We start from the raw sequence: 23,560 nt of genomic DNA, 5'->3' as shown, positions 1-23,560 counted from the left end.
ATGAATTGATAGCCATTGGCTCCTGCTACTGTCAATCAAATCCAATGACATGGCACCAGGGGGCGGGACGAGTTCTGCATTCTGTGTGAATGGACACAGATGCGGGTCTCGGGAGCACTCCTGCATGGGTGTCCATCAAGCAAAGCACTTCTCTGACGTGGAAACTGGATGCAGGGAGGAGCCAGGAGTGCCGCTGAGGGACCCCAGAAGAGGAGGACCGAGGCCACTCTGTGCAATACTAATTGCACAGTGGAGGTATGACATGTTTGTTATTTAAAAAAAAAACAAAGCTTTACAATCCCTTTAAGCTAACCATCCACTATACAACCAGACTGTATTGCTGTAGATCAGTGATTCTCAACTAGGGTTCCTCCAGAGGTTGCTAGGGGTTCCTTCAGCATTGGGCCATTTCTGCCTCTCAGATAAGTTCCCGCTGACACCACCGACCTTTTTAGCTATCTGTAAGGAGGTAATTCTTCCCAATGACCACAAGTGTATGGAGTGGACCATTACACTAATTCATCATGAGTTGTAGATTTTTCATTTTTAGCAGGGCTTCCGAGACCGGAGAACTATTTCAAGGGTTCCTCTGTGTTGAAAAGGTTGAGAAAGGCTGCTGTAGATCTACCAGCAATTATGTAATGCATGATTTCATACAAATTGAATGAATGGTTTAGGGCTGTCCTCATATTACACAGTTTTGCTAACTCTAAAGTAGACTGTATAGTGATTGTATAGTGTATGACTGGCTTTAGGACTAACAGATCATACTTCAGTATAAGGTTTTAAGATAGGGGTGTCCAAACTTTTTTCAAAGAAGGCCAGATTGGATGAAGTGAACATGCGTGACATTCTTTGAACCATTAAAATTCGGTCTAAGTGTGTTCGTCCGAGCACTAATACACTGCCCAACAAGAATTCCCCTGCCTTTGTGGCTGTGTGTGGTGAAGAGATGAACTTGGGCATATCTGGATATACCGTATTTGTCGGCATATAAACACACACCTTCACTTTAAGAGGTAAGTTGCAGGAAAAAAATCTTACATTTAAAAAAAAGAACTGTGAAGCAAAATAAGGGTCAGTGCCCATCTGCAGCCTCACAAGTGCCATGAATGCAGCCCCACCATTGCCATGAATGGGGCGCACCCCCCCGTTGCCATGAATGCGGCATGCAAATTTGGCGCACCCCCCGTTGCCATGAATGCGGCGCACACCCCCCGTTGCCATTAATGCGACGCACACCCCCCGTTGCCATTAATGCGACGCACACCCCCCGTTGCCATTAATGCGGTGCACCCCCCCCCGTTGCTACGAATGCGGCGCACCCCCCCCAGTTGCCACGAATGCGGCGCACCCCCCCCCCAGTTGCCACGAATGCGGCGCACCCCCCCCCCCCAGTTGCCACGAATGCGGCGCACCCCCATTGTCCTGAATGCAGCACCCCCATTGTCCTGAATGCAGCACCCCCATTGTCCTGAATGCAGCAGCTGAATTGACATGAATGCAGACTTACCATTGCCATCAGTGCAGCTTGAGTCATGACCATCTGCAGCCTCGGAGGGGACAGGGAGAGGGGCGGGTCGAGCGCCAACAGACATACAGATGAAATTCTTGTTTTATCTCTTTAATAGAAAGAAATCCTGCCTCCTATGATGGACAGAACAGTTGTCCAATGGCAGCGCAGGAGATGGGCTTTCCTTTTACAGAGGCCGCCATGTAAATAGGAAATACACCTATATGTACGGCACTCGTCCCGTCCCCTCCCTGTCTCCTCCAAGGCAGCCAGCATGTATATATTTTGTGGCCCCCCCATCGCTCGGGGATTCGTTGGGGGCCACAAAAGAGATACATGTCAAAATTACCAGGTGGGCTGTTTGAAACCAAAACGGCCGGACTTTGGACATTCCCATTTTAAGACAAGAGTCATCATTTTCCTGCGTATAAAGGCTGCATTTATAATGGCTGCTGATTTAGGATTAAAGTGATTCTAAAAGGCAGAAGTTTTTTTTTGTTTTACCTTAATGCATTCTATGTATTATGGTAAAAAAACCTTCCTCCCACCCAGCCCTCATATAATTACCTGAGCCCCATCTCTATCCAGCGATGTGCATGACAGCAGCGGCTTTCCCAGGTGTGTCTCTCTGCATTGGCTCATACAGCAGCGGGAGCCATTAGCTCTAGCTGCTACCAATCACAGCCAGTGAGCCACTTAGGGGAGAGTTTGGCATGGACTGAGCCACACTGTATGTGTGACAATATCCATTCACAGGACCATGGCTCAGGAGCAAGCCTGCTTGAGTGCCTCTAAAGCAAGAGGCTCGCTTTTTGGGGACTTGAGGGGGGGGGGGTGGGTTGAGGAGCCAGATATGCCGGTGGGGAACCCAAAAAGAAAAAGATCGGGGCTGCTCCGCGCAGAACCAGTGCAAAGAGCAGGGAAGCATAACATGTTTCTTTTTTTTAAATGGCACCCTTTACAGTCACTTTAAAAAGGCAATTGAAGAGCCACTCCAGCCCTGTCTGTAATTCCTCACTGGAGGTATATGCATTACTGAGGAGGAAGCAGCACAGGTGTTATGAGATGCTGGAAAAATATAGTGCATCTTGTTCAGCAATATCCAAATATAAAAGCTTAATAAACAACAATAAAAATAAATAAATTGTGCAATCTGGAGTACACCACTATAATTAGAAATGTCCCTCATTCCACTTTTCTCATTTGCAGTTCAGCCATACAGTTTGGTCACTGGCTTCCTGCGATTGGACAGTGGGGAGTAATAGTATACCGATTAGGTAACACCTCTGCTGGCTCTGACACTCCCCCTCACTGCTTGTGCAGAGCATTCCAGGAGACATATTGAGGCACTTGAAACGGTTTTAAGAAAAATACACTGAATGATTTTATGAGTAAATAGATTCAATTTTTTTTTTTTAAACCAACACATACATGCCACAGACTCTTAGCATCAATTAGAAGGATCACCATTCACTATTCAAGTTTCATTAAAGAGGTTGTAAACTGCAGATGTTGCAAAAAAAAAAAGTGCAATGCAGTGACATATTGTATTATGCTAGTATGCATCGCACGCTAGCACATTATGAAATACTCCCCTTGGAACAAAGTCCTCCAGCGCTGTAATGTCATCATTGAGAAGGCTGATATGTTCCCCTTGTTGTTCTTTCAGGTTTGCGCGCTCCGCCTATGTGTTTGGCTGGAGCTGCAATGATGTGTCACTCCCATGAATGTGTGTGGGAGCCTTCGGTTCTGACACCAAGCTCTGAAGTTCCCGGAAAACTTTGCCGGACCTTCAGAGCTCTTGCGCCAGTGATGTCATTAGCTGCATGCAGGGTAAATATACCCTAAATGGTGCACGTTTAGGAGATATTCATTTTAGCTACAGGTAAGGGTTATTATAGACTTATCTGTAGGTAAAAATAACCAAGTGGGGTTTAACAACTTTAGCCCCAGAAGATTTGGCTGCTCAATGACCAGGCCGTTTTTTGCAATACGGCACTACGTCGCTTTAACTGAAAATTGTGCGGTCGTGCGATGCTGTACCCAAAGTAGACTTCCTTTTTTCCCACAACTAGAGCTTTCTTTTGGTGGTATTTGATCACCTCTGCAGTTTTTGCGCTATAAACAAAAGAAGAGTGACAATTTTGAAAAAACAAAAACACAATATCTTTTACTTTTTGCTATAATAAATATCCCACTTTTTTTTCCCCAGTTTGGGCCAATATGTATTCTACATATTTTTGGTAAAAAAATAAAAATAAATAAATAAAAAAATCGCAACAAGCGTATATTGATTGGTTTGCACAAAAGTTATAGCGTCTACAAAATAGGGGATAGATTTATGACCTTTTTATCATTATTATTGTTTTACTAGTAATGGCAGCGATCTGCGATTTTTAATGGGGACTGTGTTATTGCCGCTGATAAATTGGTCACTTTTGACATATTTTTGGGACCAGTGACAATTATACAGCGATCAGTGCTATAAAAATGCACTGATTACTGTATAAAATGTCACTGGCAGAGAAGGGGTTAACACTAGGGGCGATCAAGGGGTTAACTGCGTTCCCTAGGTGTGTTCTAACTGTAGGGGGGATGGGACTGACTAGGGAAAAAGAGAGATTGGTGTTCACACGATCTGTCTCCTCTCGGTTCTTGCTGGCAAAAGCGATCACGGGTGCCCAGCGGTCATCACGCCCGGACACTCACATCGGCTCCGGGCACATGCTGTGGGCGTGCGCTCCCCTAGTGGCCAAAAGGTGAAGCAAAGTAAGGTAACATTGATTTGCCGAGCCAACCTGCCGCAGTAAAACTGCGACGCCTGGTTCGGAAGTGGTTAGAACAAGTTTGGACTCCAAGCAGTTTGCCCTGCTAATGGAGCTAAAGCTGGCCACAGATGATTCAAATTTTGGCCAGTTCAGCAGGAACCATATATGGGCAGGCTGTTTGTACCCAAGTTGAACAATAAATCAACTTTGGTACAACCAGCCTGTCAGATTTTGCATTACTATTATAGCCACTAGCAGTAATCACTGTGTTCTCTCCACAATGGCTCCATAGAAGGGATCCCCCCTCAACCCATGGCTGCAGGAAAGAAAATCGCTCCATCTATGGCCAGCTTAAGTTGTAGGGAAAAAAAGCTAGGGTAAGTGAGGTGGGGGGGGGGGATTTAACACACATGCCACTATTATTTACTAGCCATATTTTGTGGGACTCTTTTCAATTTAAAGCTATGTGTTCTAAGTTTTATAGTTAGTGGGACATTACAAGAGAAACAGAGAGGTGATAAAGTCTAATAAATGTTGTCATCATATGACTTCTAACCCACCTTTTGAGGCATATGAACACATGCCCTCAAAAACAACACCATGGAAAATGAATTTGATTCTGCCAGTCAGATTAGAACCCATAAACCATTCTGTGTCCTCTTTACTAGCTTTCATAAAGAAATATCGGAGTGCTATCTGTGCAACCTGTTCTATTACTATGATTTCTTATAAATTACACATCTGTGTTTAAGAGTCCATACGAGCAGCAACATGGGGCATCTGGAGACTTCCAAACACCCTCTTTGTACACAATGAACTGGCAGCATCATAGCACCCCTTTCTGTCAATAGTAATAGAGATTTGAAATGTGAGCATGGGGCACTTCTGCAATTTCTTAAATTGCTTGTTACAGATTTACAGTCCTATCAATGTTTGCATTGTGCATTGAATGAAAGAGACTTCTCCTCCCAATCTGTAAGGATTTCAGACAGACAGGATAGAATGTTCAACCCTACCCATTATAGAGCAACCCTGGGCTGATGCAAGTGCTATATGTCTGGATCTGTCAAATGGGCCCATATTCCTGCATGGTCAAAACTGTAAAAAAAAAATAAAAATAAAAATAAAGGCTTCCCAACTCTACTGATGAATTGGGACAGCCAGTCAAATCTTAGATAAATCAACTCTCACAGAGAGATATGAACATGGATGGTACTGTACTTGTAGTTCCTCTGCAATAGATCAGATTTTACAGATTCATTTGTCCACCTTTTGACTCTCTCTGGTTTCCTTCAGACCCCACAACATGTTGCAGAACATCTCATAGCAGAAGAAGGTGAGTCCAGTTGAAACAGCAGCTTTGAGCAGACTTGGGGACAATCCTTTGAAGAAACCCCTAAAGCCTTCTTCCATGTATATACGATATACACAGTCTCCGAGACCCCGGTATGTCCTGACCTGTTGCAATAATTAAGCCAGAAGAATAGTATTCGTAGGTGGTCAAGCAAGTCTAATAACTGTACAGAGCTTACACAGGCATTGGCATAATTTACTATGTAATCAAAAGATAGTAAGGGCCGGTTCACACAGCGGGCGATGCGAGGCGACGCGACTTGCCTCGCCTCGCTCCCGCAAGTCGCCCCCGTTCTGTACAATGGAACCGTTCTGAGAGGAGCGACTCGAGTCGCTCCGACTCAGAAAAAAGGTTCCTGTACTACTTCTGGGCGACTTCGGGGGCGACTTGCATTGACTTCTATACAGAAGTCCTCTGCAAGTCGCCGCTGAGGTCGCCGCAGGTCGCGGCGAGGCAAGTCGGAGACGCCTCGCCGCGCCTGCAGTGTGAACCGGCCCTAAGAGGATATTACAAGGAAAAAGGCCTTTATTTAGAGGAAAGAAACCCAACCTTCTAATTTATCAGACACAAGATAGCTAACGTGGTCTCATGGGACGTACTTTGTTCACCAATATGCCATGACCAACCATAAGTAGATTAGTTCCAATCATGTAATGCAGGGGTTGACAAATTTGCTTTGAATCTAGGAGCCAGCTAAAATAATTAGGAGTCAGAACGACAAAACCTCTTATGTAGCCCTATGACACCCTAGAGAATAAAATAGTAATAGTTCCAATTTTTTATCTCACACAAAAGGTCTAGGAAACACAACAGTTTGTTGTTTTAGAGAGCACAAAAACCCCCCAAAATTTGCCATTTTTTTGGGAAAATATAAATGCCAAGGTTGCACCATGTAAATAGAAACCCAACATGTCAAACCTTAAATTTGCACTCGTGAAATGGTGACAAACTTCAGTACCCTATATTTTCCATAGGCAACACTTTAAAAGCTTCCTATAGGTCATCAGTTTAGCATTACGATGGAAGTCTGGTGCTAGAATTATTGCTCTCACTTGGACGTGTGCGGCAATATGTAACATGTGTATATCGCGATCAACAGTTTCAGGCGTAGGTGCCCCAACGCTTATGTTTGTAAGTGCATATATGAGGGGGTGGGGGGGGGCATTTTATGTGCAACTTTTAATGTGTGGAAGCATTCAGGAGACAGCGCAGCTCCCCGCATGCCTCCATCCAACAAGTAAACTGCCCGGCATCTGGAAATGTCCCGGGTGTTGGGTGATGGGAATTGTGCATCCCTGCACCTGGTGCCAAAAGTGAATGGGCTGGCAAAAGCCCAGGCGCCAGTAAGCAACTTCTGGGATTTGTCGAGCCCTGATGTAATGTGTGGCTGTAGTTAGGGAATTGCGTGTAGATTAATCAACAGATCTACTATCAGACAGACAGACAGTCTCATACAGGGATTAGGCAGGCCATACACAATTCGAATTTCGGCCGGTTCAGCAGAAACCAGCCAAGATTCAAACAGTGTATGGGCAGGCTGAATGAACCAAGTTGATTGATCAATCAACTTGCGTACAACTAGCATGCTGGGTCTTACCTATGATTATCGCTAGCGGAGGGGTGGAGATTACATGCTTCCCTATACTCAGAGACAAGGGTTTCCATAGATGAACAGGCAAGTAGAAGGGATGCCTCAGAGGGTGGATGAAGATGGAGATGGGCATTCAAGAGAAGCAGTCAATTTTCCCTGAATGTCCCAAAGAAAGTTGGCAAAAGCAGTGATCCAACAGGAAATTGGGACATTTGTGGGCAATTTCTGTGCACTAACAGGTCAAAATGTACCTATAAAAAAGGAAACCATGCTTGTTTTTTGCCAGTTTTGGAAAATCATTGCTTGCTGCAGTGCATCAATTATGTATCTATAGAGAGAGCAGTGGCAGCTGGTGCTCCATTTTTATTTGGGGGGGGGGACTAGCAAACAAACCACCCCCCCTCCCCCGGTCGGTTTGTCAGCCCAAATCCAATCATGGATTGGGGTGGAGGCCCCCCTCAATGGAGCGGCCATCACTGAGAGTCATGGTTGTCGTTCCGGGTGGACTTCAAACATGTCTTCCCCTCTTTATTGCCTTTACACGGGATGTAAAGGATTAGTAGCTCATGGGAGGCTGATAACATTGCCGAGTTCAGTTCACAGGAAGTGAAACTCACACTGTATACCTGGCAAGACCAGCATGCGTTTTCTGTACTTGCCAAAAAAAGTTTTTATCCTAAAAAATAAAAACAAAAGCAGCCACCACATCTAAAGACTGGTAAGCTAGGTATAGTTATCCTTTAGCCCCTGTTCACACCAGTGTGACTTTGAAATTGTACTACTTCAGTGCGATTTCAAAGCTGCAGATCAGTGTGATTTGGATGTGCGATTTCATTACAGCCTGCAACTTCAACAGAAGTCAATGCAATTCGCAATGAAATCACAAAAAAATACTGAAGGAATCTTTTTCAAAGTTGCTGCGACTTTGTCGAAGCGATTTGAGTGGTTCAATTGCCGCAAATAGGGTGCGACTTGTCATGCGCTTTTTGAACTGTCAAATGCCATTAGTGTGAACGAGGGCTGAAGCTCAGCTTATTTTGCGTTTTGTTCAGTCAAAAGCAAAAATATAGACAAGTAGCTAATAAAATATTAGCCCTGAACTTCAGGCAAGCAGCTAAATAGACAAAATGAAAAATAAATCTGAATTATTTTACGCCTCAATGCAGTGGAAATCCCATCCATCCACTGTCATTCACTCACCCCTTCCAGACAACATAGGCAGGTCAAAGGCCTGCTCCAACTTTTGACTGAATAGTGAAGAAACAAGCCAAATTGATGAAGTCATCGCTGTGCTCTATCGTCCCACCAACAAGCACTCTGTGTAAACACCTGACTGTCAGCACTTTCTATACTCTTTGTACTACCACTGCACAATAGCTGTTAGAAATGTTAGAATGGTAATAATATGTAAATACATTTGAAGGTGAAGTCTAGTTATATAAAACAATCTATACCTTTAGTGAGCTAACTTACCCCTACCCACTGTGCAGACAGCTGGACCACGTAAACATCTTCTATAGAGGGATGCCCCGTCCTCTTCCTACTTTGCTTCTGGTGCTGTGGGAGTTAACAGCTTTGGGTCTTCTGTGAAGATGTTGTGAAATAATTTTAATTGCTTTCATTGACTGTAGTACATACTGTGACTGGGAGGAAGAATCTGATGAGTAACCAGATTTTCTCCTTCATTCACAGATCGTGTTACAGGCAATGAAAAAATGTTCCTCAATAGAGGAAGAGGGAGGAGTGGGCGAGTCCTGGTCGGGAACTATTTCAAAGCAGTTTCCCCGAAGACCAAAAGCGAAATAAACCCAGCAGTGCTGGAAGTTCAGAGACAGGAAGAGGACAGGGCATTCTTGCAAGATTTCTACAGAATCCAGCTGCATGCACAATGTGGTACATCCTTCATTACAGCCAAAATCACTAAAACTATAGAGAATGGCTTTAACTATTTGTTCATGAATACATACTGTAACATGATTAAATGTGTGCCTTTTGTATTCTATCATATCTTTGCTTTAATTCTTTTAATGTATTTTTATATTTTGCTCAATGACACATGCAATGCATTCCCATCCCTAGCCCAAGAAGTAGAAGTTCTTACCTCTCCAAATGCTGATCTTGCCTGCTCAAATCCCCCAACCTGGAGCCTTTTTTTAAGCAGATCAAGTGGATAAGTGGCTGTTTTACTAATCACTCCAGCTCCACTACCACAAAGGAGGTTCTTCAAGTTACCTATTTAGAGAATATAAGTAAAAAAGTAATCATTTATATGTGTAGTAGAAAATATAAAAGTTGAGAAATAAGACCATTTGAACAGGAACAAAGGAAATTAAATTACATTAACATGCCTTAAAAGTAGAAGTCCACACTAAAACTAAAATCCCTGCATCTACAGACATTGAGGATCTAACACTCACCTATCTAGCCTTGTAAAGAATAAAAATGTGTATAATTACCTTTTCTGCAGCCAATCTGACCCAATCCCATGCTGAGCTATCATATGCAGAGCACACATCCGACAACGAAAGCCCCATAGTAAGTCTATGGGCGACTTAATTTCCCATTCATTTCACGGTCATTGGTGGCCAAGTCCTCTGCAGAGCTACCGCCGCTGGAGTTTGGATCGGCTTCAGAAAAAAGGTATGTATACTGATTGCTTCTTTACAGGGCTAGATAGGTTAGGAATGCAGGGATTTTAGTTTTAGGGTGGACTTATACTTTCAGCATCTTTTGCAATACATAGCCTCTCAGATTTCACATGCTTATACATTTAAATATACTTAAACAAAACAAATGTTTTTTCATATTTCCCTAAAATTAAGCTTTAAAAGCAACCTGTGCTGAAATGAGAAGACAGAATTTCAGACAAATTCACGTTAGCTGGATTGAAGAACCTTCCAGTGCTTGTTCCCCTATAGCTTAGGTTTTTTTTTTTTTATCACCTGCATATATTTTTTCATATCAACGTTTTCCTTTTTACTATATTGAAAACACATATTTGATATCAGCACCATCCTATAACCGAAATGGGTACATTAACATAGTGTGTGTGTGTGTGTGTGTGTGTGTGTGTGTGTGTGTGTGTGTGTGTGTGTGTGTGTGTGTGTGTGTGTGTGTTTTATGCCATAAAATGTCCATGTGGATTATTATATATTGTGGAAACAACCCAAAAGGTTAAAGATCATATAGCCAGACATAAATATTCAATTAGAGATAAGGTAATACAGTTACCACTAGCTAGACAATTTATAGAGAAAGGGCATACAATTTACCAGTTAAAATTTATTGTGCTGGAAGGCATTAATAAAAACAGAAGAGGAGGTGATCCCTGAACTAATTTTCAGAAAATGTGAGGATCATTGGATACATTTACTTAATACTATTACTCCAAAATGTTTAAATACAGATTTGGATCTTTATCTATTTGTATGATTTATAATGCATTATCTATAAAAGTATTTTATGGCATCCTTCTAAATATTTGGATGATGATTTTTTTTTTACATATGTATATATATTTTTTCTACAGAATGACAATGTGATAGTTCCTGAGTGAATAGTGAGAAGAGTCTCCACATGGTTAACCATTTGTATACGAGTGGTGTGAAATGATTAATAAACGAAGGAATACAATTGTACTAATGAGAAATTAACCATAGATTGATTCCATATTTGATTTGTTGGGGAAAAATGTTAAATTGTAATGTCTGTGATCAAAATGTTAGAAGTGTCCTGATCTGAAGAAGGGCGTGAGCATGTGAGTCCGAAAAGGAAATATTTTTGAACACTTTCTGAGATGTAACTTTACAAATCTTTGAACGATTAAATTAAGTTTTTAAGTGCAGCAATCCTTTGGACTTTTTTGCTTATATGTATGGTCAGTGGGAAGACCTGATTGCTTTGCACTAATTGTAGACCGGGTGCAGCTTTCCTTAACCACATTTGTGTAAAATAAAAAAAATATATGAATATATAATTATATATATATATATATATATATATATATACACATACATACATACATACATACATACATACACACACATATATATATACACACATACACATACATTACACACACACATACACACACTCACACAAACACATACACATTATCTCACAAAAGTGAGTACACCCTCACATTTTTGTAAATATATTTTATTAGATCTTTTTATGTGACAACACTGAAGAAAATGACACTTTGTTCCAATGTAAAGTAGTAAGTGTACAGCTTGTATAACAGTGTAAATTTGCTGTCCCCTCAAAATAACTCAACACACAGCCATTAATGTCTAAACCGCTGGCAACAAAAGTGAGTGCAAAAAAAAAAAATGTCCAAATTGGGCCCAATTAGCTATTTTTCCTCCCCGCTGTCATGTGACTCATTAATGTTACAAGGTCTCAGGTGTGAATGGGAAGCAGGTGTGTTAAACTTGGTGTTATCGCTCTCACTCTCTCATACTGGTCACTGGAAATTCAACATGGCACCTAATGGCAAAGAACTATGAGGATCTAAAAAAAAAAAAAAAAAGAATTGTTGCTCTACATAAAGATGGCCTAGGCTATAAGATTGCCAAGACCCTGAAACTGAGCTGCAGGACAGTGGCCAAGAAAGGACAGGTCCCACTTAGAACAGGCCTCGCCACAGTCAACCAAAGAAGTTGAGTACTCAGCGTCATATCCGGAGGTTGTCTTTGGGAAATAGACATATGAGTGCTGCCAGCACTGCTGCAGAGGTTGAAGGGGTCAGCCTGTCAGTGCTCAGACCATACGCCGCACACTGCATCAAACTGGTCTGCATGGCTGTCATCCCAGAAGAAAGCCTCTTCTAAAGATGATGCACAAGAAAGCTCGCAAACAGTTTGCTGAAGACAAGCAGACTAAGGACATGGATTACTGGAACCATGTCCTGTGGTCTGATGAAACCAAGATAAACTTATTTGGTTCAGATGGTGTCACGCGAGTGTGGCGGCAACCAGATGAAGTTCATGGAGGGAACCATGAATGCCAACATGTACTGTGACATATTGAAGCAGAACACAACCCCTCCATTGGGAGAGACTGGGTTGCAGGGTAGTATTCAAACACGATAACAACCCCAAACACACCTCCGAGACGACCACTGCCTTTCTAAAGAAGCTGAGGGTAAAGGTGATGGACTGGCCAAGCATGTCTCCAGACCTAAAACCTATTGAGCATCTATGGTGTATCCTCAAACGGAAGGTGGAGGAGCACAAGTTCTCTAACATCCACCAGCTCGGTGATATAGTCGAGGAAGAGGACTCCAGTGGCAACCTGTAAAGCTCTGGTGAACTCCATGCCCAAGAGGTTAAGGCAGTTTTGGAAAATAATGATATTCAACAAAATATTGACACTTTGGGCCAAATTTGTACATTTTCACTTAGGGGTGTACTCCCTTTTGTTGCCAGCAGTTTAGACATTAATGGCTGTGTGTTGAGTTATTTTGAGGGGACAGCAAATTTACACTGTTATACAAGCTGTACACTCAATACTTTACATTGTAGCAAAGTGTAATTTCTTCAGATGTGTCACATGAAAAGATATAATAAAAATAATAATAAAATATTTACAAAAATGTGAGGGGTGTACTCACTTTTGTGAGATACTGTACACACACACACACACACACACACACACAGCATAATTATCCACTTCAGGTCTGGAAGATTTTTACCTCCCATCATGACCAGGCCATCTTTTGTGATATGGCCCTGCATTACTTTAACTGACAATTGCACGGTCATTCCGATGCTGTACCCAAATACATTTTAGGCCTCCCCCACAAATAGAGCTTTCTATTGGTGGTATTTTATGACCTCTGTGGTTTTTATTTTTTGCACCATAAACAAAAAAAGAGCAACAATTTTGAAGAAAAAAAAAAAACTTTTTTTTTTTTTACTTTCTGCTATAAAACATATCCAATAAAAAACTGCAAACAAAAATTTCATTTCATCATAAATTTAGGCCAATATGTGTTCTTCTACATGTTTTTGTAAAAAAAAAAAAAAAAAAATCCCAAAAAGTGTATATTGATTGGTTTGTGCAAAAGAGCTTGTTTACATCGCTGTTCTGCCTTTGTGCTGAATAAGTGGGTGCCGGTGGACATCAAGTCGGCGGTACCCACAGATCAGCTCCCGTTGTGTTTAATCACAGCGGGAGCGGGTCACCGGCAGCGCACATGCGTATCCCAAACATGGAAGTGTCGGATCACATACTAGGTACATGATCCAGCGCAGCAGCGCCACCTTGCCGCTGTATAAGTTATATGGGTGGCAAGTGGTTATACTATATCTTCACACACACACACACACACACACACACACACACACACACACACAATTTACTTGTCCATAGGAATCTTTAATAACTAATTACTGTAACTAGTTGTGGGAAAGAATAGAAGATGACATCTGAACATGCCAACAGGTTTCATCACCTCTTTTATCATGGTCTGGTGTTGAGGCAGCATTCCAAACTCTCTGCAACAGATTATAGAAAGAGAACTGAAGGCCGGCATATGGAAACACTGCTAAAAGAGTAGGCGTGAGCCCCCGGTAGAATGTGAGAAATCCTTCTGTCTTGAACATAGTGACAATGGCATGACGGAGTGTTCTATACACCTTGGAAAGAAACAGTAAATTAGATGTGCTTCCCATTTTATAGAAGATCGTTATGTATTAGCCCTTGTACACACGGTCGGACATTCCGACAACAAAATCCGTCGGATTTTGTCTGACGGATTTTATCCGAAACTTGTGTTGCATACACACGATCAGACAAAGTTGTCGGAAAATCCGATCGTTCAGAACATGATGATGTTATTTCGTTACGACGGGACTACGTTCAGGCTAATAGCCAATAGCTTTGGTCTAGGAATTTGATCTGAGCATGTGTGGCACTTTGACCGATTGGAATTCTCTACAAACGATTGGACTTTGTCCGATCGGATCATGTTGTCGGAAAATTTTATAGCCCAGCTCTAAAACGTTGTCAGTCTGATATTCTGACGAAACAGTCCGATGGAGCCCACAGACGGTCGGATTATCCGACAACACGGTCCGATGGGACACTTTCCGTCAGAATGTCCGACTGTGTGTTCAAGGTCTTAGAAGTATTCTTCCCAAACAAATGGAATGTAAAGGAGACAATATTCATAACATATGGATAAATACTATACATCTGTTATAGGGTTTTACATTTAGATTTTTTTATGCTCAGAAACATTTTGCAATCATCACATCAGCTAAGGGAAAGTGATCTCATTTGTTCTTACCTGTAGATAAGTACTATGTAGGCAGCCTTTGCAAAATGTTTATGAAATAATAGAGGCTTCAATACTTTCTAGGTCAGTGCAAGTATTCAGATCAGGAGGCCTGACTTAATTCGGACTTGTGAGGTGTGTACTTGTTCCAGGGCTGTCTCTCAAAGTACCAAAAGTACTACAGCCAGCATTTTCAGAAGAAGGTCAGCACTGACATGTCTCTCATTTCAGGATGCCTTTATTAAATTATAGACTCATTGAAGGGGATTTACTAAAAGCGGAGAACACAGAATCTGGTGTAGCTGTGCATAGTAACAGGACCACAAAAAAAAAAAACAGATCTGCGGATCATCCACTACTGCAATGCATGGGCATCAATATCAGTCTGGGTTATCACATAAAAAAAAGAAGATATATACGCCTAGGTTAATTCCCCCTGGAGGAAGACCAATGGTGCTCCAAAGCTCAGTGTCCTCCTGGCATTTTAAACAGCATGGGAGAATGATGTGAAGAGTAGTGATGGCCGAACGGTTCGCCCGGCGGTCGTTTCGCGGCGAATTTCCGACATTCGCGGTCCGCACGTTCGAACGCCTTTTTCCGTCGTTCGCCGCGGCGGACTTACGTGTTTAATGTATACAAGAACTTTAACCTTTGGTGACACGTTTATCATGTGATACAGGACAGCCAATTGAGACATGACAGCACATGGACACTTGTACATTCCCCCTAACCTATAAATACACCCGATCCGGTGGCCATTTTACATTCTTTCTTCTGTTAAGATAGGGACAGGTTCCTGTGTGGAGTAGGGAGAGATAAACCACTAGCTATTTGGTACACAAAAGTTCTTTTCAGGACTGGTATAGGTGTTAGGTGTTGATAGGTTTGCTGTGCTGCTGATTCTTGCAGCAGCCTGAGTGTCTTTTGTTAGTTTAGAGAAAGGGAAAGGACGGTGTATGCTACAGGGACAGCCAGATTAGTCTTTCATCATCATCATCATCATCATCATCATTAGCTGTTACTATCAAGGTCCACAAAAGAGCTGTTCCAGTAACCACTAATCGTTCTCTTTTTTTGCCAATTTGTATAGGGACAGGAAGGAAGCAGTGTTGTCAGGCAGTGAGGGTAATTTTAAAGACTTGCTGTTATTATTAGTTCCACAAAGGTTCTTTTCAGGACTGGTATCAGTGGTACAGTAATAGGCTTGTACATGTATAATATTCTTTCTTCCAAATATAGAAAGGATATTATACTTGACTGCTGCCCTTCTGCTGCAGTCTGCTAAACATTCACAACTCACTTGTTCCACAAAAGTTCTTATAAGGACTGGTAACTTGGTATAGGGTGCTACGGTACATAGGCTTGAGTGCGGTACAGTCTGCTGTTCTGTAAGGACCGCTATCGGTCCACAATAGATAGGGTTGACGTGCACCACTGCTGACCGCTGCCCTATACTGCAGCAGTCCTTCAGCGGTATAGGGACTGACGTACAGTCTGCTAATCACTAACACACAACCTGCTTGTTCCACAAAAGTTCTTATAAGGACTGGTAACTTGGTATAGGGTGCTACGGTACATAGGCTTGAGTGCGGTACAGTCTGCTGTTCTGTAAGGACCGCTATCGGTCCACAATAGATAGGGTTGACGTGCACCACTGCTGACCGCTGCCCTATACTGCAGCAGTCCTTCAGCGGTATAGGGACTGACGTACAGTCTGCTAAACACTAATACACAACCTGCTTGGTCCACAAAAGTTCTTATAAGGACTGGTAACTTGGTATAGGGTGCTACGGTACATAGGCTTGAGTGCGGTACAGTCTGCTGTTCTGTAAGGACCGCTATCGGTCCACAATAGATAGGGTTGACGTGCACCACTGCTGACCGCTGCCCTATACTGCAGCAGTCCTTCAGCGGTATAGGGACTGACGTACAGTCTGCTAAACACTAATACACAACCTGCTTGGTCCACAAAAGTTCTTATAAGGACTGGTAACTTGGTATAGGGTGCTACGGTACATAGGCTTGAGTGCGGTACAGTCTGCTGTTCTGTAAGGACCGCTATCGGTCCACAATAGATAGGGTTGACGTGCACCACTGCTGACCGCTGCCCTATACTGCAGCAGTCCTTCAGCGGTATAGGGACTGACGTACAGTCTGCTAAACACTAATACACAACCTGCTTGGTCCACAAAAGTTCTTATAAGGACTGGTAACTTGGTATAGGGTGCTACGGTACATAGGCTTGAGTGCGGTACAGTCTGCTGTTCTGTAAGGACCGCTATCGGTCCACAATAGATAGGGTTGACGTGCACCACTGCTGACCGCTGCCCTATACTGCAGCAGTCCTTCAGCGGTATAGGGACTGACGTACAGTCTGCTAAACACTAATACACAACCTGCTTGGTCCACAAAAGTTCTTATAAGGACTGGTAACTTGGTATAGGGTGCTACGGTACATAGGCTTGAGTGCGGTACAGTCTGCTGTTCTGTAAGGACCGCTATCGGTCCACAATAGATAGGGTTGACGTGCACCACTGCTGACCGCTCACCTATACTGCAGCAGTCCTTCAGCGGTATAGGGACTGACGTACAGTCTGCTAATCACTAACACACAACCTGCTTGTTCCACAAAAGTTCTTATAAGGACTGGTAACTTGGTATAGGGTGCTACGGTACATAGGCTTGAGTGCGGTACAGTCTGCTGTTCTGTAAGGACCGCTATCGGTCCACAATAGATAGGGTTGACGTGCACCACTGCTGACCGCTGCCCTATACTGCAGCAGTCCTTCAGCGGTATAGGGACTGACGTACAGTCTGCTAAACACTAACACACAACCTGCTTGGTCCACAAAAGTTCTTATAAGGACTGGTAACTTGGTATAGGGTGCTACGGTACATAGGCTTGAGTGCGGTACAGTCTGCTGTTCTGTAAGGACCGCTATCGGTCCACAATAGATAGGGTTGACGTGCACCACTGCTGACCGCTGCCCTATACTGCAGCAGTCCTTCAGCGGTATAGGGACTGACGTACAGTCTGCTAAACACTAATACACAACCTGCTTGGTCCACAAAAGTTCTTATAAGGACTGGTAACTTGGTATAGGGTGCTACGGTACATAGGCTTGAGTGCGGTACAGTCTGCTGTTCTGTAAGGACCGCTATCGGTCCACAATAGATAGGGTTGACGTGCACCACTGCTGACCGCTCACCTATACTGCAGCAGTCCTTCAGCGGTATAGGGACTGACGTACAGTCTGCTAATCACTAACACACAACCTGCTTGTTCCACAAAAGTTCTTATAAGGACTGGTAACTTGGTATAGGGTGCTACGGTACATAGGCTTGAGTGCGGTACAGTCTGCTGTTCTGTAAGGACCGCTATCGGTCCACAATAGATAGGGTTGACGTGCACCACTGCTGACCGCTGCCCTATACTGCAGCAGTCCTTCAGCGGTATAGGGACTGACGTACAGTCTGCTAAACACTAATACACAACCTGCTTGGTCCACAAAAGTTCTTATAAGGACTGGTAACTTGGTATAGGGTGCTACGGTACATAGGCTTGAGTGCGGTACAGTCTGCTGTTCTGTAAGGACCGCTATCGGTCCACAATAGATAGGGTTGACGTGCACCACTGCTGACCGCTCACCTATACTGCAGCAGTCCTTCAGCGGTATAGGGACTGACGTACAGTCTGCTAATCACTAACACACAACCTGCTTGTTCCACAAAAGTTCTTATAAGGACTGGTAACTTGGTATAGGGTGCTACGGTACATAGGCTTGAGTGCGGTACAGTCTGCTGTTCTGTAAGGACCGCTATCGGTCCACAATAGATAGGGTTGACGTGCACCACTGCTGACCGCTGCCCTATACTGCAGCAGTCCTTCAGCGGTATAGGGACTGACGTACAGTCTGCTAAACACTAATACACAACCTGCTTGGTCCACAAAAGTTCTTATAAGGACTGGTAACTTGGTATAGGGTGCTACGGTACATAGGCTTGAGTGCGGTACAGTCTGCTGTTCTGTAAGGACCGCTATCGGTCCACAATAGATAGGGTTGACGTGCACCACTGCTGACCGCTGCCCTATACTGCAGCAGTCCTTCAGCGGTATAGGGACTGACGTACAGTCTGCTAAACACTAATACACAACCTGCTTGGTCCACAAAAGTTCTTATAAGGACTGGTAACTTGGTATAGGGTGCTACGGTACATAGGCTTGAGTGCGGTACAGTCTGCTGTTCTGTAAGGACCGCTATAGGTCCACAATAGATAGGGTTGACGTGCACCACTGCTGACCGCTCACCTATACTGCAGCAGTCCTTCAGCGGTATAGGGACTAAGAGTTTTGTCACAGGGTCATTTAAAAAATGACATGCAGAGGAAGAGGCAGGCCCTTCCGCAGGGGTGGTAGGGGTAGGGCAGGAGCAACAGGCTTGAGCCAAAGTGGGAAGTTGCAGAAGGTGCGTTCAATTACTTTAAAGGATGCACCAGACTTGGTTGAGTGGCTCGCTCAGCCTTACTCTTCTGCACCCTCCTCATCCTCTCGATCTGCACCCTCTTCTTCACTCTCTGCTATGTGCACCCCCAAAGACACTACCACCAACAACACGACCACCACCACCACCACCACATACCTTCCGCTTGAGTCACTGGAATTATTTTCCGATCCATATCAAGAGGACATTTCTGATGCGCAGCCACTCTTGGTATTGGATCAGGAAGAGGAGGTAGCAACAAGCGCTACTCAGCAGTCTGACGCCAGTACCCAGATCAGCCCAAGGAGGAGGTTGGTCCCCGGTGTTGCTGCCTACTCTACTTATAGCGGTGGGGAAGGTGACGTTGATGATGACGTGTCTAGTGATGTCACGTGGGTGCCCACAAGAGAGGAAGAGGAGGGGAGTTCAGAGGGAGATATGGACCAGCAGATAGGGAGGAGAAGCAGCAATGACTTACATTGCACAGCAGGGACAAAGCAGACTGCAAATGTATCAGGAGCGAGTCATCGACCATGTACGGTCACATCTGGCGCTCCCAGGACACCGGCACATGGCTCCGCAGTGTGGGCTTTTTTTAACGTGTCCGCTGCTGACAATAGCGTTGCCATCTGCAATCTTTGCAGTCAACGCGTTAGTCGCGGTAAGCCCAATACTCACCTAGGGACGACCGCCTTAAGAAGGCACATGAGCAGCCATCACCGAGCCCAGTGGGAGCAACGGAACACACAAAGCCACACTGCAGGCTCTCACCGTCCAGCCTCGTCTTCTACTTCTCCTTCTCCTCTCTCCTCACAATTGTCCTCCACTCCACCTTCCATCACGCCAAGCTCACATTTTTCTGCAAAAAGGCAGGCTTCCGTGGGCCTAATGTTTGAGCGTAAAAAAATGATGACGCCGGATAACCCTCTTGCCCAACGGTTGGCGGCTGGCTTGTCAGAACTCATAGCCCGCCAACTACTGCCATATAAACTGGTGGACTCGGAGGCCTTTCGCAAATTTGTGGCCATTGGAACACCACAATGGAAGGTCCCAGGAAGGAAGTATTTCTCAGAGAAGGGCATCCCAGAGCTATATGGCCATGTTCAGCGGCAAGTGAATGTATCTCTGGCACACAGTGTCGGTGCCAAGATACATCTGACCACAGACACGTGGTCTAGCAAACACGGGCAGGGAAGGTATATCAGTTTTACTGCCCACTGGGTGAACCTTCTGACGGCCGTCAAGCATGTAACCCGTGGCACCCGTGTAGATTTGGTTTTACCGCCACGGATTGCATGCAGGCCTGACTCTTCTTCTCCTCCTCCTACTCCATCCTCCTCCCTCTCCTCCTCAGCTGCCTCCTCCTTTTCCGCTGCTAGCGTCTCTTCCACTGCACCGCCCAAGCTCCCCAGAACCTATTCCACATGCCAGGTGAGACGTTGCCATGCCGTGCTGCGTCTGTTGTGCCTGGAAGCAAAGAGCCACACTGGCCCGGCACTCCTTTCAGCTTTGCGTTCACAGGCAGATGAGTGGCTAACACCGCTCAATTTGACAGTTGGTAAAGTGGTGTGTGACAACGGTGCCAATCTGCTTAGCGCATTGAAACAGGGCAAAATCACGCACGTGCCGTGCATGGCACACGTCTTAAACTTGGTCGTGCAGCGATTCCTTGTCAAATACCCTGGGGTCCAGGACATCTTGCGGCAGGCAAGGAAAATCTCGGCCCATTTCAGAAGATCTTACACGGCCATGGCTCGCCTTGCTGACATTCAGCGGCGACACCATCTGCCGGTCAGACGTCTTATTTGCGATTGCCCGACGCGATGGAACTCAACCTTCTATATGCTTGATAGGCTGCTCCAGCAGAAACGTGCAGTTAACGTCTACCTGTATGAACTCTGCGAAAGAAACGGTTCTGGGGAGCTGGGTTTTTTTTCACCGCGCCAGTGGCTGCTCATGCGCGACACATGCAGACTTCTGCGGCCATTTGAGGAGATCACCAAACTGGTCAGTCGCAGCCATGGCGCCATCAGTGACATGGTACCTTATGCCTTCTTTCTGGAGCGTGCATTGCGTCGTGTCATTGATCAGGCTGTGGAGGAGCAGGAGCGGGAAGATGAGGAAGTCGCAATGCTGGATGAATTCCCAGGGGGGGCTACTCTATCTGAGACAAGTCAACAACAGGAGTCTGATGAGGAGTCAGAGGAGGATGGTGCCGGGGCGGATGAGCAGGAGCAAGAAGAGCATGCTTTAAACCTTTCTGGGATCCCTGTTGTGCGAGGATGGGGAGAGGAGAATGAAGAGGACGACATTATCCTGGATGATGAGCAGGAGCCAGGCCACCACACCGCTTCCACTTTAGTGCAAATGGGGGCCTTCATGCTCCAGTGTTTTAATAGGGACCCCCGTATAAAAAGCATGAGGGTCAAGGACCAGTACTGGGTGGCAACGTACTTAGACCCCCGGTACAAACACAAAATGGCGGAAATGTTACCGCCGTCGCAGAGGGCTGTCAGAATGCAGCACTTCCAGGCCTTGCTTCGAGAAATGCTGCATTCTGCTTTTGCGTGCGCTGGCAGAGGAGCAATTCCCACTCCCAGAGAAGGATTTGCGGGTACCAATCCAACAGCGCCTGCAAGAAGAGGCCGGTTTGAAGATGTGTTGGTGACTTCGGATATGAGGTCATTCTTTCAGCCGACCCATCGACAGGTGTCATCCGGATCCAGCATCAGGGAACGCCTAGACCGTCAGGTGTCCGACTACATTGGGTTAACGGCCGATGTGGACGCTCTGAGGAGTGATGAACCCCTAGACTACTGGGTGGGCAGGCTTGACCTCTGGCCAGAGCTTGCCCAATTTGCAATCGAACTGTTGGCTTGCCCCTCATCCAGTGTCCTGTCCGAAAGGACGTTCAGCGCAGCAGGGGGGATTGTGACCGATAAGCGTACTCGCCTAGCTCACCACAGTGTTAACTACCTCACATTTCTAAAAATGAATGAGGCATGGATCTCGGAGGAATTCAACACATGTGATCAGTAGACCATGTATATGTCTATAAACAATTTTTGGAATCAAGCACACAGACCTTCTTAATTCATTTGGCTCACTTCCCTGACCCAAAAAAGCACACCGTACTATATGCCCCTACCCTCCTCTTTGAAGAGGTTGAGCGGTGTCATATTTCTACTGGGGCTGCTTATTATGAGGGGTTCCCACCATCCCTGTGCTGTGCTGACTTCCTCCTGGGTGTTCTTATTATGAGGGGCTCCCACCATCCCTGTGCTGTGCTGACTTCCTCCTGGGGGTTCTTATTATGAGGGGATCACACCATCCCTGTGCTGTGCTGACTTCCTCCTGGGGCTGCTTACGGTGCTGCTGTCAGCGCTGTATGTCACGGAGCTGCTGTCAGCGCTGTATGTCACGGAGCTGCTGTCAGCGCTGTATGTCACGGAGCTGCTGTCAGCGCTGTATGTCACGGAGCTGCTGTCAGCGCTGTATGTCACGGAGCTGCTGTCAGCGCTGTATGTCACGGAGCTGCTGTCAGCGCTGTATGTCACGGAGCTGCTGTCAGCGCTGTATGTCACGGAGCTGCTGTCAGCGCTGTATGTCACGGAGCTGCTGTCAGCGCTGTATGTCACGGTGCTGCTGTCAGCGCTGTATGTCACGGAGCTGCTGTCAGCGCTGTATGTCACGGAGCTGCTGTCAGCGCTGTATGTCACGGAGCTGCTGTCAGCGCTGTATGTCACGGAGCTGCTGTCAGCGCTGTATGTCACGGAGCTGCTGTCAGCGCTGTATGTCACGGTGCTGCTGTCAGCGCTGTATGTCACGGAGCTGCTGTCAGCGCTGTATGTCACGGAGCTGCTGTCAGCGCTGTATGTCACGGAGCTGCTGTCAGCGCTGTATGTCACGGAGCTGCTGTCAGCGCTGTATGTCACGGAGCTGCTGTCAGCGCTGTATGTCACGGTGCTGATGTCAGTGCTCTGTATTACGGTGCTGCTGTCAGTGCTCTGTATCTCCTGCACCCTCTTGTTTGCCTACCCTGGTCCCTGACCTTCCCTCTCCTCCATTGCCTTCATTAGCTCCATAGTCCTGAATTGTCAGAACAATTTCCCAAATAAAAAAAAAATGCTTGTAGTTATCGATCCCAAATTCACCTCATACATGTATTATGCTATTGTCCAGGTGGTGGGACTACGTGCTACCCCCTAATAATTACCCCGTGGCCGCAAATTCGACCTAAAGGTTTGCGAAATTCGCCTCCCATTGAAGTCAATGGAGCCCGCGGCGAACGGTCGTTTTCGCGAACGTTTGTGTCCGTTCGCGTTTCGCGTTCGCGAAACGTCCCGTCGGAAGTTCGTCCATCACTAGTGAAGAGCCGCCAACTCGTCCTCCCGATAAAGGTACTTTATTGATAAAGGGTACAGTGTGCAAGGTACAGCAGCTTACGCGTTTTTGGTAAATACCCTTATTCATAGACATGTGTGATCACATGCCTTTCCGTGTAATGACAAGGCTTAATTAAGAGGAAGATGTCAGTTGAGACAAATCTTCCAGCAAATATATACATACAA

At 45.2% G+C, this 23,560-nt stretch overlaps 1 protein-coding gene across 2 annotated transcripts in view; it reads right to left on the bottom strand.

The window, feature by feature from the left end:
* Window positions 1–2,872: 2,872 nt before the first annotated feature.
* The window catches only part of SLC25A19 (solute carrier family 25 member 19), a 34,384-nt gene continuing 13,696 nt past the window's right edge, over window positions 2,873–23,560 (bottom strand). For both annotated transcript variants that reach the window (XM_077459647.1, XM_077459648.1), the window contains exons 5-8: window positions 13,684–13,867; window positions 9,328–9,458; window positions 5,551–5,739; window positions 2,873–3,631 (exon numbers count right to left, since the gene is read on the bottom strand). In XM_077459647.1, the coding sequence (XP_077315773.1) occupies window positions 3,512–3,631; window positions 5,551–5,739; window positions 9,328–9,458; window positions 13,684–13,867 (624 nt within the window). In that variant the 3' untranslated portion in view covers window positions 2,873–3,511. The remainder of the gene's footprint in view (window positions 3,632–5,550; window positions 5,740–9,327; window positions 9,459–13,683; window positions 13,868–23,560) is intronic.

This window comes from Lithobates pipiens, unplaced genomic scaffold (genome assembly GCF_037356315.1).
Source record: "Lithobates pipiens isolate NorthernLeopardFrog02 unplaced genomic scaffold, aLitPip1_a1.2 Scaffold_28, whole genome shotgun sequence".
In the NCBI taxonomy this organism is placed as follows: domain Eukaryota; kingdom Metazoa; phylum Chordata; class Amphibia; order Anura; family Ranidae; genus Lithobates; species Lithobates pipiens.
Note: the sequence above shows the minus strand (reverse complement) of the source record. Positions and strands in the feature narration are given on the sequence as shown.